The sequence below is a fragment of the Sphaerodactylus townsendi genome, linkage group LG02 (assembly GCF_021028975.2).
Source record: "Sphaerodactylus townsendi isolate TG3544 linkage group LG02, MPM_Stown_v2.3, whole genome shotgun sequence".
In the NCBI taxonomy this organism is placed as follows: domain Eukaryota; kingdom Metazoa; phylum Chordata; class Lepidosauria; order Squamata; family Sphaerodactylidae; genus Sphaerodactylus; species Sphaerodactylus townsendi.
In genome coordinates, this window is record NC_059426.1 from 74774403 (window position 1) to 74791735 (window position 17333).

General features: G+C 44.0%; 2 protein-coding genes across 3 annotated transcripts; both read right to left on the minus strand.

The window, feature by feature from the left end:
- Positions 1-1887: 1887 nt before the first annotated feature.
- IFITM5 (interferon induced transmembrane protein 5) lies at positions 1888-4510 on the minus strand. Its single transcript, XM_048486259.1, has 2 exons — positions 4295-4510; positions 1888-2860 (listed from the first exon to the last, which is right to left on the minus strand). The coding sequence occupies exons 1-2, from the start codon at positions 4478-4480 to the stop codon at positions 2642-2644; spliced, it is 405 nt and encodes a 134-aa protein (XP_048342216.1). The 5' UTR covers positions 4481-4510; the 3' UTR covers positions 1888-2641.
- Positions 4511-10842: 6332 nt separating this feature from the next.
- On the minus strand, positions 10843-16787 carry LOC125427564 (dispanin subfamily A member 2b-like). Of its 2 annotated transcripts, XM_048487128.1 has the most exons (3): positions 16425-16787; positions 12947-12981; positions 12349-12551 (listed from the first exon to the last, which is right to left on the minus strand). In XM_048487128.1, exons 1-3 carry the CDS (start codon positions 16629-16631, stop codon positions 12482-12484), a joined length of 312 nt encoding a protein of 103 aa, XP_048343085.1. In that variant the 5' UTR covers positions 16632-16787; the 3' UTR covers positions 12349-12481. The 2 variants fall into 2 exon arrangements, with proteins under 2 accessions (XP_048343083.1, XP_048343085.1); XM_048487126.1 differs by lacking the exon at positions 12947-12981 and having other exon boundaries at positions 10843-12551; positions 16425-16781.
- Positions 16788-17333: the final 546 nt, after the last annotated feature.

Below are 17333 nucleotides of genomic sequence, written 5' to 3' on the forward strand. Positions count from 1 at the left end.
CCTAGTCCTTGATGTTGCCAAAAACAGCTTGAAGACATGACCCTGGTGACCAACAATGTACTATGTTGTTTTTTATTAACAGATGCTACAACAGGCACCTCAGACAAGAAAGTTGTGTAATTATTTAATTATCTAAGTAATCGCAATAAAAATAAACTGGAGATACAGTCAAGGTTAAGAAAAAGAAAGAAGGCTCCAAAAAGTTTCATGTCCTTATTATACTGTTACATAACACTATAAAAGAGCTTGATTTTAGTATGGCCTGTTTAACATATCAAATACATGTCTGTAGATAAGCTAGTATGTGCTTCAACATACACTGCCTCACAGACATCTTGGAAATGAGATTCTGGAATCTCAATAGAGGACAAACTGTGTAAAATGGTGCTACTTTGAAAAGACATTGAGCAAGGCATGTTAGTCAACCTTCTGTATGAATGAGGGGATCCTATCCCTAGCATACCATTCCACTGAGCAACATTTACTATTTATTTAAGCATTAACTCCCCACTTTTTTGGCTCAAGTTTGAACTCTACCAACCTGAGGAGCCTTTCTCCAAATTAACTGACTGTTCCATTGAAGGAAGAGCAACTTAAATGGGAGGAAAGTTGCTCAGGATGGTTGGACTCACCAAAGTATTTAAACAAAACACAGAGGAGTGGACTGTGGATCCATCATTTTTTTCAAGAGCCTTCGTCCAGCAAGTGGCTCCACCCCCCCAAGTGGAAATGCCATTTAAGTTAGAGGAAGATTCATTAGGAGGAAGGGTTGAGACTTTGTTTTGTGGAGTGGGAGGAGAGGGGTAGCCACAATTATAAAAGAAAAACCTAACATTGTCTCACAGGAAGAAGTTCAAATGAGAATTAATGCACCACCACTTCCTTCCAGATTTTCTTCTTTGTACAATTCTCCTTCCCACATTGCAGCACCTGGAGCTCTGAGGGAGAACCAAACACCAAGGGACCATTTCCTAAACCCCTACTGCAGAAGTGTGCAATTTCCACCTTACAAGGCAGGGATTTGGTATGGGGGGGGGTTCTTGGGTTCAAACCCCCCATTACATGTCTGAAGCTTCGCCCCCCATTTGCGGGGTTTTTGTATTTTTAAAGTGTTTTTTCGGTTTTGCCTGCAGGAGACGCAGTTTTTAGGCTAGCAGCACCAAATTTTCAGAGTTTTTGGGAGACTCTCCTGATGATACCACCCAGGTTTGGCAAGGTTTGGTTCAGGGGGTCCAAAGTTATGGACTCCCAAAGGGGGTGCCCTATCCCCCATTGTTTCTAATAGAAGATGCGGGCTACACCTTTGAGGGTCCATATCTTTGGACCCCCGAACCAAACCTGGGTGGCATCATCAGGAGAGTCTCCTAAAGATCCCTGAAAGTTTGGTGCTGCTAGCTTAACAATTGCACCCCTGACAGCAGGCACCCCCCCCATTTCCCCAGATTCTCCTTTTAAATCCACCCCCTTTGGCATGGATTTAAAGGGAGAATCTGAAGTCCCCAGTTTAAACATTGAAAGTGATGCTGTTTCAGGGTGGGGGAGAATCCACCCCCAAACAACATCACTTTCTATGTTGTTTTTAACTGGGGACCCCAGATTCTCCCTTTAAGATGGATTTAAAAGTAGAACCTGGGCTCCCTAGTTTAAACACCATTGAAAATGATGCATCACAGCGGCTGCCATGGTGGGTGGGGGAGACGCAAAACTCAGATTTTGCACTGGGCTCCATTTTCCGTAGCTACGCCTCTGCCCGGAGGGGAGGGCAGAAGGGACTGCCGGCTGCTGGCTACGAGCCCAGCTGGTGGTGGGGCAGGGCAGGGCAGGGCAGGGCAGTCTGCCGTCCCTGGCCTCAGAGAGCTGCTTTTATAAGCACTGAGGCTGGGGCGGGGCTTGGAGAGGTGTGGCCAAGCCCCCAGGGGTGGTTGGGGTGTAGCCCCACCCCCAAACCCTTTCCTCCCGCACCCAGGTGGACAGGCAGCCGCTCTCTTCTTCCATGTCCCTTCAGTCGCCTGTCCGGCTGGGGGCATCCTTCATAAGTGCAGCCACCCCTGCAACTTACTCTGTCCGTCAGCTTGCATGGTTGGCTTGCAAGCTGAAGGCTGGGCTTGGGGAGGCCGGGGTGGGGCTTGGGGAGGCAGGGTCACACCCCCAGGGGTGGGTGGGGGCATGGCACCCCCCAACCCAGCCTATAAAAAGTCTATACCTACATCCCTGCAATGAAGGACCACTTTTCTTTCTTTTTGAGATAAGGTATAAATTTCTACAAGAGGCAGGCCATTTTGTGTTATATGGCTTGCATATTTTTATGAGACATGAAGGAGTGTGAGCCTAGCAGAGATAACAAAAAGCTGAAGAGGCCGCCTGTGAAGAACCACCGCTTGTGGAAAAATTCTGTGGCTGCTAGCCCTGCCTTGAGGCTAGGCAGGATGCCAAGGATTCATTTTTGCATCTTCTGCATCCCCGAAGAGTGAGCTCTGAGATGAGTTCCAAGGAACATGAATGCATCGATACAGGTGATCTGAATTAGAGGCAAGAGAGGTTTTGTGTTGTACAGTGGTTGGGGCTCATCAGTTGACTGTCTCTGTAAAAATCCCCCTGAAGGACCAGAAAGAAATTCCCTGGAATGCTCAAGGCTCTCTGCTCACTTCTTGTCGTCATCATTAGGAAAGAGTCTGTAAGCCAAAAAGTCCATGGATTCCTGAGCAAGCTTGGAGAGGTGGAGGACGCCTGTGATCACCAGAGCGATCAGCACCAGTGGCAGCACCACATTCCACAGCGTGGCAAGGACATTGTAGCATTTGGCCTTGGAGCCATAGCGATGGGCAGCTTCCAGATCACCAGACACTTTCTGATCCCGTGCCTGCAAAAGGAGAATAGAAGTTACTGTGAGAGCCAGTTTACACATGACTGAGATATGTTCCGGTGTTTTGCGTCTCCCAGGCATACGGAGGCCTGATTCAAATTGGGACTGAAGCACCAGGAGAGTATCGACAGAAAAAGGCACCCGGGGAAGCACTGAAATTGCATCCCCAGTTGTCAAGACTGACCTATAGGGGTGGGACCAGAAGATGTGTGAGTTCCTCTGCATCTTCTGAGGGAAGATGACTTTTCCATCCTTTCTGGAGGAAGTCAGTGCATGGAAGTCCTTAACATGCCCTGCCTGTACAATGAGGACCTAACAATGACACACTGGGGAATTCTTGATTGGCTCTCTCCAGCATTTTTGGAGGTAAAAAAAACAGCCATGTGGAACCCTGGTTCAGATGGTGACTACAGTGTGGGAGAGAAGAAATTAAACCTTCTCATCTTCACATGGTATCTCATCAAGAATGACACACCAACCTTTGTTGTTAGCCTAGGAAGGAGGGGACAGGAAAAGAAAAAGATGCCCATTTTCCTGTTTGCAAGTCTAATAACAGCATAAAGCAAAGGGTCCCTTTTTATTGGTTAGCCAGAGGGAAGTAGAAGGATTTTAATTCATTTTCCTCTGCTGTGGCCCTTAGCTGAGTCAAAGCCCCACCATGCTATTCATTTTTCTTTCAAAACAATGGGAAGCTCCTAGTCTCCCAGCATCTCAGTCAGTCCTTGCAAAAGTTAATTATTTGCTTGCTTATTCAGTTTATAAGATATTCACCCAGATGTCCTGTGTCAGCTGAAACCTGAATGAAAATGACTGAATTACTTGAAGGAGATCAGAAGTATTTGGTACCTTTTGATGGAATATTTAACTTCTGTGTGTCAATTTCAGGGATCATTCTTCTATTCTCTGTGACTGGTTTATGTCAAAATAGATCATTTATGCATCTCAAGCTATAAAAATCCTGAAAACCACTGCTATCCAGTAATTGAACCTACCTTTCTAAAATAGTGTAAAAACAAGGACGAATAGATTATTGTGAATAACTTTGAACCAATATCAATAGCAACAGCAACCTCTCATATATCAAACTGAATGAGTTCGTGGCATCCCTTTGATTCCTTGGCACTTCCATTTATATTTCATAATTTCTTGGTTTAGCTTTTTTAATTAATGGAGAGTAGATTGCATTTCAGAGATAAATCCTTATAATTCACTTGCAGGAAGTATGGCTTGAGATCCATTAAGCAGTCAGCTAAGAAGATCTAAATCCCTAAATTTCAATCTATGGTTTAAATCCAGTTGATTATTTTTAACCGAGAAACTATGAGTACCCTGGAAAACATTGCAGATAAATTGCATTGACCCTGGGCCCAATATGTAAGATTTGGACCAAAGAGAATGAGAGAGATTCAGTCCCATCCAGCACATTCCTACCTTAACAGAATAGGCAAGAGCTACAAAGCCGAGGCAGCACAGGTTCATATAGATGGTATTGAAGACAGACCAGATCATGTAGTCACGGGGAACCACTGGAGGCCTGATGGTGATGACTGTAGGAGAAGGTTCCTGCTTGTGAGATGCCATGGGCAGGTAGTCTTCACGAGGATAAGAAGTATCCATGGTTCCTGACAGAGGAGATATGCCGTTCCCCAATACTGGCAGCTTCTGCGAGATCCAGGAACGGACAGCACTTTATATAGTGCTTAGTTGAACCACAGCTTCATTTCCAGCTATATATAAACTAGGGAAATTACAGTTCTACTTTAACTGTGGTTTTCAGAAAAGGCTTTGCCAGGGCTGAGAGAAATATTTGGTTTTCAAGCCTGCCTTCACCCTGTTGGACACATATTGCTTTTTATATCTATGCAATTAGTTTGGGCTGGCCTTCCTACCAAGAGAGCTAGCCAATAATTCAGGCACATGGCTTCATAGAAGCCAGGGCAGATCCAAGTAGAGAAAGTGGCAAGATGTTAGTTACCTAATTGTATTATAAGTATTCTGCAGTAGTATACCATGTACAGCTAGCATATGTCATAGTTGCTTGAATCCCAAGGTTGCAGAATTGGCTGTTTGGCATTTCTCTTCCTCCTCTTCCTGGTATTCCTGGTATTTTCCTGGTATTCATGTCAGGCTGACTGGGTGGTAATTGTTTGGGTCCTCTTTCCCCCCCTTTTTGACGTTTCGGACAACATTCGCCCTCCTCTAGTCTGCTGGGACTTCTCCTGTTCTCCAGGAATTCTCAAAGATTATTGCAAGTGGTTCTGAGATTACTTCTACCTGTTATTTTAATACCCTGGGTGGGATGTAGTTCATCAGACCCTGGAGATTTGAATTTGTTTAAAGTAGCCAGGTATTCCTACTATCTCTTTATTCTATGCCAAATTTTCCCTACTGCATCTTCTGCTCAATTTCCTCCTGGCTGAGCATTATTTTCGTGTTGGGAGAAGATCGAGGCAAGGAAGGTGTTAAATAGTTCTGCCATTTTTCCATCTCCTGTTAACATTTTGCCATCTTCTCCATGCAGTGACCCTACCATATCCTTTTTCTACTTTTTGCTACAGACATAACCAAAAAAGCCTTTTGTATTGTTTTTAACTTCTCTGGCAAGCCTGAGCTCTTTCTGAACTCTAGCTTCTCTGACTTTCTCCCTACACATTCCACCTATTTTCTTGAATTCTCTTTGGTGATTTCCCCCTTTTTCCATTTCTTGTACACGTCCCTTTTAAATCTTAGCTCAGTTGAAAGGTCTTTAGACATCCATGCTGGTGTCCTTAGAAATCTCCCTTTCCCCTTCTCTTTGAAATTGTGCCTTCAAGATCTCACTTTTAAGAACCTCCCATTCATCATGCACACCCTTTTTTAGTATTCTCAACCCAGTAGTTTCCTAAAGTTAATGAAATCAGTTTTCTGAAAATCTAGAATGCATATGTTACTATGCTTGGCATCCCCTTTCCACAGTAGAACAAATTCCAAGAGAATATGGATCCCACCTAGGGATCCTACCCCTTCTGCCCCATTAACCAGGTCACCATTGTTGGTTAGAAGTACATCTAAAATAGTTGATTCCCTTGTTGCCTCTTATACCTTCTGGACCATTAAATTGTCTGCAAGGCAAGTGAGGAATTTGTTGGACCTTACAGTCTTGGCAGAATTTGGCAATTACCAAGATAATTGAAATCTTCCAGTACTTCTCTCCTTTCTGAAAGTTCGGTCATCTGTTCCAGGAAGGCATAATCAAGCTCTTCAGTCTGGCTGGGGTGTGTGTGTGTGTCTGTAATAGACCACTACAAGGAGATCACTGTTGTTTCTCCCCATTAATTTTTACCCAGATGGTTTCAACCTGGCTTCCAGGATTTAAGTCATGGACCTGCTCACAGGTATAATCATCCCTGACATATAATGTCCCTCTTCTCCCTGTCCCAGTTGGTGTATTTCACTGAAATAAGTTATACCCCTCAATTGTTACATTCCAATCATAAGAATCACTGCACCAGGTTTCAGTGATTCCTACTATATCATATTTGCTATGTTGTGCTAAGGGTTGGAGTTTGTGTTGTTTATTTCCCATGCTCTGTGCATTAGTGTAGAGACATCTAAGGCTGTTGTTCATTCCCCCAGCTGCTTTTTAAAGATTTTTCCCTCCCACAGTTGGGTTCTTGAACTATTCACTCAGTTCTCTCTATAATCTTTGGACTATTATCTCTAGCATTTGATGAACTGCTTGGAGACGGCTCCCCCCCCCCTCCCAAAATAACTCAGATTAAAGCCCTTCTGATCAGGTTTGTGAGCCTCCTGGCAAAGATGTTCCTACCTACAGCCAACAGGTGCAACCCATCCCACTCTTCTTCTCCCAAACACCAACTCCACTGTGCTCCATATCTCCTCTATTATTCCCTCGGCCCCTTCTAGCCACCCTGCCTCTCAGCCAAAAGAGTCTGCGGCCACGCCCCCCTTTCCGTGGCTGGGCTCTCCCTCCATTCATGCCAGGCCAATCAGAGCTGGCCCATTCCCAGACCCGTCTTCTGTGCTCCCGATGCTGTGACCCGGCCTTTAGGCAAGCCCTGTCCCGCTCCTCCATTCTGGGGCCTTTGGCTGGCTTGTCTGGCTGCCAGGAGCCCAGGTCTTCTTTGCTGGCTGCCGTTGCCTGGGTGGTCTTGTGCTGGCCTCCAGGTCTCCATCTCCCTTGTTGGGACGCCCAGGCATCTCTGCCGGTTCCGGCCGCCCGGGTGGTCCCTGGAGCCGCGTTTGTCATCCCCCTCCTCCTCCAAGCCACTGAGTGTGGGGGAGGTACCCTGGGGGTTGCAGGAGTCCAGGGAGGGGGCTGCCCCCACTCCCAGACAGAGAGATAGGGTAAACAACAACAGGACATGACAATTCCAGAGAGACTTAACAAGAGGTGCAGCAGTGGGAGAATTCAAAAGTAAAAGAAGTGTTGTGGGTTGCAGTTTGGAAAGTCTTATAATCCAGACTTCTTAGGTTGAATGGTGAGAGACAGAAGGGTCAGAAAGGACAGTGAGGGACAGAAACCCTTACCATAATATGGATTGGTAGACTTATTTGGAAACAAAACACATTGCAGGATATTCACTGAACTACTGTAGGAGCCCCAGATAACAGGTCTCAGGATCTCCTGAAACCTAAGTGAAGGGAATCATGAACCAAGCGATCCTGACAGAGGATGTTAGGGGGCAGAGAGAAGAAAGCACTGCTGGTCCATTCCAAAAATCTTTACATATTCTCACGTCCAAGTTAAGTTGCTACGACATACAGAGCTGAGGAATGCAGTGATTCTGTGTGAGGCAGTGAAAGGGAGCAGAGGGCAGCTGAACAGACAGCAAAAAGTGAACTTTGTTTTGGGGGGTTATCCTTAAAACAAAATCTTTAACCGTGCGTTTTTGAGGGTTCCTGTGTTTGTTTTTGAGGGCTTGGGGGGCTTTTGTTTTCTTTGTTTTTGCTGTGTGCTTGCCACAGACTTCTGAGATGTTGGGCTTCTGGTGAGTCACCAGCTCTATTTAACTGCCATTCAGCTCTTTTGAGCAGTCTCTGAGGGGCAGCAACACACACTGTAATTTCTGAGAGGCAGCAGAAGGGAGCCAAACAGAGAGCAAAAGGCAAGCTCTGTTTTTTGGAGGGTAGGGGAATTGTTCTTAAATCATTCATAACCAATCTTTCAGGAGAAAGTAGAAGGTGAATTGGAGATTTGAGGCTTCAGTCCCTAGATACTGGAGCTCAGTGAGCTGGAGCTTGGCTAACAGGCAAGGTTAACACTCATTTTGGTGAACATTGTCACTTGGGCTTGTCCAATCATTGCATCTTTCTGGTGAGTGGTAGAGAAAAGGAATAAGTTTCATTTATAATGAGCTTTTCATTTCTCAACTCTCAACTTGTGTCGCAGAAAGACAGAGATAGAAGTTTCCACTATAAAGAACCTGTATGGAACAAGGTCTTTAATCAAAACCAATTTCCTTTCTTTTAATTATGGCTCCATCATGTGGCTTATCACGGTAGTGCAGGAAACATTTTAAAAAGTGTGTGCATGGACCTTTAATGCAAACTGACTCTACTAATTTATTACCATCAAATAAGATATTTCCTTTATATTGTAATAGGATAGAAAAATCATGCCAACTAGTTCTATCATCAAGCAAGGTTTGCTTGACGATATGTAAACACAGAGGGATAAGAACGGCTTGGAATTCCAACCACCTTGCTAAAAGACATTTACGTATCTTACTAAAGCAGGAGCTATATCATTTATAACTAATGTCCATGGAAGTTTTAACCACTAAATATCAGACACAGAGGCTATTACTAATGTTTAGTACAGACTGCATTCCCTTAACTCTTCTGAGACTAAGGACCTTCCGGCAGCGCTGGGATTTATCAGGTTCGCACCACTTCAACAGAACCTGTTGTTAAAATGGTGCTTGTAAACAACCAATTGTTAAATTATTTGAATCCCATCACTGCATTGCATGCATTAGTAGCATGTGGATTTCCTCTTGTTAAATTAGGGTGACTTGTCTCTTGATCTCATGGGATAAATGAGACTATATATTTATTTTTATTTATATATTTATAATTTAAATTTAATAGACTGCCCACCCCCAAAGGGCTCTGGGCAGTATACAACATTTTTAAAACCAACAATTCACAGTTAAATAACGTAAAACCTTAAAACCATCATTTAAAATCCCAAATTATTAATTTTAACATATAATAATCAGATGACACTGATCACACAGAACATGTCATGGGGGCTGTTTAAGGTGATATTCCAGAGTGTCAATAGGACAACAGGAGCGGCAACCTTTCTATAGCTGTGTCCCACCCACCTGCAAAAGGCCCAGTGGAACAAAACCATTTTGCAGGCCCTGTGGAACTCTTCAAGGTCCCGTAGGCCCTAACAGAAGATGGTAATGAGTTCCACCAGACAAGGGCCAGAGCACTGAAGGCCCTGGCCCAGGTGGAGGCCAGCCATATTGTAGAGAGGCCAGAGGCCACCAGTAAATTGGCCTCTGCAGAGCACAGAGGCCAAGTAGGGACATAAGGGGGGATGTAAAATTATGATGGTTTTGTTTGTGGAGTATGTTGTAACCTCAAAAGAATTTTCTGTCCAAAGTCCTAAAATGGGAAGCAACTAAAATTGGAAGCAATTAGCACTTCATCGATTAGGTTATATGGGTTTCCTGTAATGCTGAACCAACTTCCTTGCAGCTCATTATACTTTCTTGCCCAGATTCAGAGCTCTACTTTGTGCATGTGTGTATGTGTGTACGCCAGTTTTCTATAAGCGTGTGGGCACAGATGTGGCCTTTGCACAAAAGTGAATGAGAATGCTTCTGGTTCTTCTGGAGCTGAAATGTGTACATCAAAGCACTCTAAAAATTTAGATGGTGCCCTCTCCAGTGCGGCGGTCTTTAACAAACTGAGAATGGCATAGAAGTAGAGAAATATTTATTTATTCTGTATGCATGTGTCTTATTTGAAATTAACTTCTGCATCATAAATAAAACTGGCACAACTGAAATACTTCAAAAAGAGCATCTGTGGTAGAACATCTGCTTGGCATGCAGGAGATCTCAGGTTCAATCCCTGGCATTTCTAATTGACAGAACCAGGTAGCAGATCATGTGAAAGGTCTTTAGTGGAAATCCTGAAGACCTGCTGCTAATTTGAGTAAGAACTAACCTTGAAGGATCAATGGTGCAATTCTGTATAAGGCAAATTCACAGTGTCATTTCTTTGCATGCTCAATCACTTTCAATACAATTGCATGATAATCTCAGTTTTCTAATTCTGTCAAGTGTTGGTACCTGGGAGCACATGGAGATGGAGAGTCCCAGCGTAGCTTTCCAATGGATGGCCCAGTGTGATGGGTGGGATGGGGAAGTTCTATACCCGTAGAGCAGAATCTACAGTATACATGCTTAGTAATCAGAAAATCCAAACAATGGCTAGGTTTCCTGCTCCTTCTCAAGCATTGTTCTATTTTTAAATCTTTCTCTAGCAACTGATAACTATTACACATGTTTCAGAGGGAGGGAGGGAGCAGTGTACTTGGGACAGGGCACAGTTTCAATACTTGCTCCAGGCACCATTTTCTGTAGCTATGCCCCTGTCTAGATGGGAGTCTAAATCTACCAGCAGAGGCTCTGCACACTGTGTGTGTGTGTGTGTGTGTGTGTGCGCGCATGTGCAAACATAGCTCCGGTGCATGTGTTAATTCATTGGTGAACAAAATATATTCTGCACATGTTGAGAGTCATGCAAAGGAAGCAATACAAAAGTACTACTGATGATGCTCACCATATTTTGCTAACTACTCTCATTTGTTGTTCATGCCATTTAGAGGAGAAGGAGAAAACAGGAATTAATGGGTTAAGTGGGAGAAAGTTCAAAATCAGGGTGATACCCGTATAATTATCAGAGTGGCTTACCAACTCGAGGCTGGGAAAAGGGAATAACCAGGAGATGAGAGGTAGTGATAAACAAATTTTATTCAAACCAACAGACTGACAGTCAACAATGGAGAGGAGCCCGTGGGTTACAAATTCTTAGCCCCTTATATAGGAAAAACCATGGGAAAGTAATTTTCTATCTATGCATAATAAAACAACAAATGATACATACATTACAAGAGCTGGCACATTCCATTCCATTCAAAACTAAACATCCTCCTGTTATCTGTTAAAGGAGTACCGGTCATCCTGGTCCCAGAATCCTAAATAACAATTTAGTTGCGGCACTGACTAATCTATTGGCACCAGTTATCAGGATAACAAATGTCTATGCTGACATCCTTTATTGAAGGCTTTCATTACTTTATCAGTGATAAAAAATAACCCAGCTCTTAGAATAACATATCTTTACATTCAGCAGGACAGTTATCAGGTCTGTGTTTCAACTTCAAGGTTCTTAAAGAACAGGAAGAATTTACAATTAGAACTTGTTCACTGTTCTTTAAGCAAAGGCTTCCTTCCTCTACACATGGAGATAACCCAGAGGGTACTCCATTTAGATGTGTTAATGTAACCTTTTGATGTTTAGCTCCTCTCTCCCAGCGGAAGTTGCCAAGGTGGGGGTGTAGTTTAAACAACAGCGTATGCCCTGCCTGAAGTCTTCTGACCAGAGAAATCATTAAGGAAACCCACAACTTTAATAGATTAATTTACAGCAGATTGAAATAACTAAAAACTAACCTTATCAAGTATATATATGTGATATTGAGTAAACCTAGAATTATTTTCCACTATTTTTTATTTGAGGCTACAAGGGCACAAGAGAATGAACACTTACAGGATTCAGGGTAGGAACCAGACGTAGACCATGCTTTCAGCTTCTGATCTCCCATCCCTTGAGGGGCAGTTTGGTAGAATTCTGCTGCTACATTTCCTCCTTGTATTTTTACATATGATTAGGCTAGAGACAGCAATATTCATTCTTTACCAGAAGAGGGCTGGAAACACAGCATGGCATATTCCTAAATAGTCAAGATCACACTGTAGTTACAGACATAACTCAGTTTCACACGAAGCCCAAAAATATATTTATTTGCTCAAAATCCACCCCAGACTTCACTTTTTAATACAGAAAAACTCTGCAATATATCTTTAGCGATGAACTTGTCAGAATAACAAAGAGATTCCCATCAGTATCAGGAACTGGAAGAGCACAAAGCCAGATCCCAAACAAAGGAACCTTGGCTCTCATATAATAGCTTCCTTCTGCATTAATATTCAGACCTGTCAGTCCCATCTCTTGTGAGCCTTGGTAGGCAAGCAATAGGCTAAGGACAGATGCTCTTTAGTGCAGAGCATAAACCTCTTGGTTTTGAGAAGTGCAAGCAATTCTAGCTGTATTAAGGAATGCCTTATTTTTTGCAAATGAAAGAGCAGGACAGCCGCTATCAGAGTGAAAGGAAGGGCAGACAATGACTATTGACGATGTTGTGAGGAAAATATTCAGGATATTGTATTTATTTGCCATTCTTCTTGAAGTAGTCTTCAAAAGAACTATAGTTCACATTGTACGTTTGGTAACTAAGTTGAAAAACTATTACAGCCGGGATGATGATGATGAGGATGATGAACACAATGCTCAGCACCACTGCAGCAATATTCAGATTCTTGGCTGTATTGCCATATCTGGTTGCAGCTTCAGCGTCTCCAACAACTTTGCGATCCCTTGACTAGGAGAATGGGGAGAAGAAAGAATGTTTTTAAAATGGTAAGAATTAAAAGCATCTCTTCATTCATTCTTGTTCTCTAAAATGTGGCCTTTCACTTTAACAAAGGTCCAGTGGCACCTTAAAGACTAACAACATTTGTTCCACTAGAAGCTTTTGTAAACTCAATTTCAGGAAATCTCTCATAGGAATAAATGTGGTTCATCTTTAAGGACTGCTGGCCATCTGTTTTATTGTCCTCCTATTTTGGCCTCAGCTTCATCTCCCTTCAGTCATAATAGGTCACACAACCTCAGTTTAAAAATCACCCACATCAGGATCATTGTGAATACGTACTGCCCCTCATGTAGTTTCAGCTGTCAACTACTGAATAGTGGAATTAAGGAAGAGAAACCTACCTATGATCCGTTCTGCACAGCACCAATAAGACATCCTGAGGATGCAAAAGAAAAGTGTCTTGAGGAGGAACTCCGCACAGCTTTTTCCCAAGATGTCCTCAGAACACCTTATTTCTGCTCAAGACAGAAATTTTTTGAGGTCCCTTTTTTCCATAAGCCACCTGCAAAATATTTTCTACCTTGCTGTGTGGAATGCAGAGCTCAGGAGGGATCGTATTTTTCCCGCCTGACTGTTAATCTCACTGGTCGGTTTCACCCTCTGCTTGCACCCTACGTTTTGTGTGCTGCTGAAGGGAATTTCCCTGCTTCCAATTGCTGAAAGTTTTCCCAAGATGTTCTGCAGACTCCAATCCTGGGTGCTTTTTCAGCCCCAGAAGTACGTAGCTTTATTTGACTCTTCCTGCCGATTTCAGTAATATATAGTTTTCCTTTTTTAAAAAAAATGGAGGGAACCAGAGAGTGGGTGACTGGAGAGTGAGAAAGAGAAGCTGTGTAAGACTGAAAGGAAGTGGGGATAATTAATAGGTAGGGGTGTGTGTGTGTGTGTGTTTGTGTGTGTGAGTGAGTGAGTGTGTGAGAGAGAGAGAGAGAGAGACAGAGACCAGAGGAACTGAAGAAGAGAAACTGAGGGATATTCCTGTGTGTGCATGGGCATGTGGGGGGGAATGAAGAAAAGAGCATAATTAAGGATAGTGTGTGTATTTGTATGTTTGTGTGTGTGAGAGTGTACACTTCAGGAGGCACTGGGGACGCAGAAAGAAAGAATAACAGCAGGGAGAGTGGGACAGATAACAAGAGAAACACAGGCAGTGGACAAGGGAGATTAAAAGGGAGGGGGGAGATTAAAAGGGGGGGAGAGAAGAAAGGACATAAAAGCAAAGGAGAAAGGATGACACTCGCACAGTCTGCTTACAGTTTCCCACTTGTTTTACCTAATGCAAATACCCCTACAGTATCCTTAACACTTTCTAGCACAGACTGTTGATGTTAGCTCCTCAGCTTTCAACCAGTCTGAATTTATTAGGTGGTCACACTGCAGGCAGAAAACCCTGCATCTCAAAGGTGGAGAAGAACTTTATTATATTATTTATCGTCTGCTGTATGGTTTGCTGAATGGTTCTTCTCTCTTGTAATCTTGGCTTTACTGTCTGCATTACATTGGGTTTTACTACAGTGTTCTCTCTTCTTCTTTTTGGTATGTTTATTGAATTCTGTTGTTCCACAGGCAGGACGCCACCATTAGCCTAACTTTAAGCCGTTCTTGGGAGTTCCTCCTGTTCTAGCATAGCCTATCTCCATTTGTACCCTTCTGTCATTTCAGAAAAATAAGGAAATAATTGTATTCCAACAACATACAGATCTACCCAAAACTACATTACACTAAATTCAATAGGATTTTTCTCCTTAGTGCGCATAGGATGGCAACTCAGACAGCATTTCTGAGCATTCGAAGCACTGCACACACATGATCTCAGTAAGGAAGGTAAGCAGCATTTTCCACCTACTGCAGTTTGGGTACAGAGATGGCAAATATTTTTGTTAAGGTAATTAAAGTACATCAGATATACCCAGCTCTGATTTCCAGAACTATGCCAACAATTCTGTTTTCATGTCATCTGCTCTGCACTAAGCGGAGTGAGGGGAAACTGCGCCCTGGGCCCCCGCTGCAGCGACGTCTGCTCCCCCCTCCCCCGCCCCGCCCCCAGAACGCCACCTCCATGGCCCGGCCACGCCTCCGCGCCTCCCGCCCTTTGCGTGCTATGCCACTGGCTGCACTAGAAGAATGGCTTAAATTGGTTGTTGCACTGCTCCATACTTATTCATCAATTGACTACAAGCACTCCACCTCTAAGAAGAAAAACCATGTCTATAGAACCATCTTTGCTATTATTAGCATGCAACGCAAGCCGCTAGAGAGCAGCAGCAGATACTGCAGTAACAAGCAGTTGTGTTCTATCCAATTATCAAAGCATTAAAAACCTATTTGTCTTTGACATATTCCTCCAAAAAGAGTTCAAGAATGTGGTCACAAAAGACCATAGCATGGTCAAGGGAAGCACTGTGATTGGAGGCACAGAACGGACAAGTACTTGCAAATAAAGGGGTTTCTGTGTAGGCAGAGTACCTGGCCGTTTTCCAGGGCTGTGCAGGGAGGCGAAAACTAGAAAGCAACATCCCTGTTCTCACTACCAAGTCTGAACAGAATTGTTTCAAAGACTGTGGGTTAGTAGAGCCTCTGTTTGGAACACAAATGTCCCTGGTTCAATCTCTAACGTCTTAAATGAAATAACTGGGCAATAGGTCACGGGGAAAGCCCTCCACCTGAGAGCCCAAAGAGCCACTGCCAGTCTGAGCAGACTACACTGACCTTGGTGGACTGAAGGCCTGACTCAGTATAGGCAACTTCATGCATGCTGAAGGTGCCATTCCCTGACTTCCTTCACAAGAATTTTCTGGGCCCAGAACAAGCAGACCAATGGTTTTGTCAGGCATTACAGAAGGGACAACAAAGCAAAGAACACATTTTCATGATACATCTGCAGTTTAGCACTTTCACACTGCTGTATGAAACAAATAGCTGTTTGACTGAGGTGTTTGAAAAGTATTTTTCATCTTCACCATCCACAGCTGCGCCAGGCAAAAGAGGTCCTGCAAAACGCTCCCCATCCAACCTTTCCCACCACTAGTCACCCTCCCCCATCCCTAGACATCCCTTTAACCCACCTCAACCCTAGCCACCCCAGCCACCCTCCCTCACTTTGCCACCCTCCCCCCACCAAAGCCACCCCTCTCCACCCTCCCTGTATCCTCACTTTCCTACTCACCCAGAGCAAGGTGGTGCACTGTGAGGAAGGGTGTGGTAGCTGCTGCTCCAGCCCCATTAAAGCCCATTGAAGGGGGAGATGCTTCCCCTTTGCTAGGGCCCATTCCATCTCCCCCGCATTGGCCTTTGCTGCTAGTAAGGACATAAGGCTGGTAGATTTCCCGGAGATAAAAGACCCTTGGAATTCAAAAGTCTCATTTTCATAGACTCTCTCTGCTGCGTCTACTACAGGCTATCATGGCTGCTGTTTTCAGCATCATATGCCACCTTCTTGCAGTCAAGTAGGCACAATTAATGTCACCACTTTGTAAAGCTACACTTGCTTTGACTATTCGAAAGGATAGCTAACTCCACAGAGCAAACTTGAGTTTGCATTATCATGGCACCCTCCAAAGAACTCTCAGGAACCTTGAGGAGCGGGCAGGAGTTCGTTAAGAGGGCGCAGTTAAATTTTGTTCTTGGTGACTGGGTGCAGATGCCCGGAAACAGCAGAATTGCAAGAAAAAAAATTCAACAGGGAAATCAACAGGGAGACCACCATTGCTAAATGGTATATAGTAGCAGATCTCTACAAAGTTGGAAGAGCCAAAGTGCAAAACGGGATGACCCGAAACAGAAGCGCCCGAAATGGGTTTCCTCCCGCTGCGCGTTTACCTTGAAGGAGTAGAGGAGGGCGATGAAACCGAGGCAACAGGCGTTGAAGAAGCAGAAGTTGAACAACGACCAGACCACGTAGTCCCGAGGCTGCCGGGTGGGGAAACCGGAGTCTGAGGCCAACGTAGCATAGCTGTAAGGGAGAGCGCCCGACGTCTGGTCCCTCGTGTCGTAGGATTGCATAACCACGTGCTGCATTTCAGCCATCAAGCAAAACGGCTAGGATCGGGATCGAGCGAAGGGGCTGCCCAGGAGAAGGCGGAAAATGGGTCCGGGCTGGCCAGGGGAGGCGGTGAGCCAGACCAGGACAAGGAGAGCGAAGCAAGAGCAACAAACCACACAGGATGCGAAGGGGGGCGGGCGGGAGAGATTAGGCAAAGACCAGCATCTGCCTCATTGGGCAAGTTTCAGGTTACAGGGACCTCAGGCAACGGTTCCTCCAACCTCGTCGATTGGAATAGTTTGAAACTTTCCCCACGGAAATGAATTTCAGCAGAGTCTGAAAGGGGGAAGATACGTAACTGAGCTCCCCTTCCATCACACATTCTAGTTTCTGCTGTGCTCGAGTCTAACTATTATTTTAGCCCAATCTGCACCGATATGTTCTTTATGTTTTGTAAACTGATTTGTTTACAATAATAGAGTAATGAAATGGGGATAGTCCAAATAACTACATAAATACATACTTTGAAATACTACTTGACTTGACATAAATACATGTCACTTTTTTGCCACTACAATTTCCTACTAACTCATTATGTCTGAATTGTACAAATATTATACTTTCTCATGCATTTGTACTGATACAATGATTTTTATTTATTTATTTATTATTTATTATTGGGTTTTTTATACCGCCCTACCCCCCGAAGGGCTCTGGGCGGTGAACAACATACATCGCATATACAA

Bases quoted from the DNA above. Each gene is read 5' to 3' on its own strand.
- IFITM5 (XM_048486259.1), bottom strand. From the start codon at position 4,480: ATGGATACTTCTTATCCTCGTGAAGACTACCTGCCCATGGCATCTCAC. The intron at 2,861-4,294 runs GTAGGAATGTGC...CTCCTTTTGCAG, and splicing joins CTCTTGCCTATTCTGTTAAG to GCACGGGATCAGAAAGTGTC.
- LOC125427564 (XM_048487126.1), bottom strand. From the start codon at position 16,631: ATGGCTGAAATGCAGCACGTGGTTATGCAATCCTACGACACGAGGGAC. The intron at 12,552-16,424 runs GTAAACGCGCAG...CCATTCTCCTAG, and splicing joins CCCTCCTCTACTCCTTCAAG to TCAAGGGATCGCAAAGTTGT.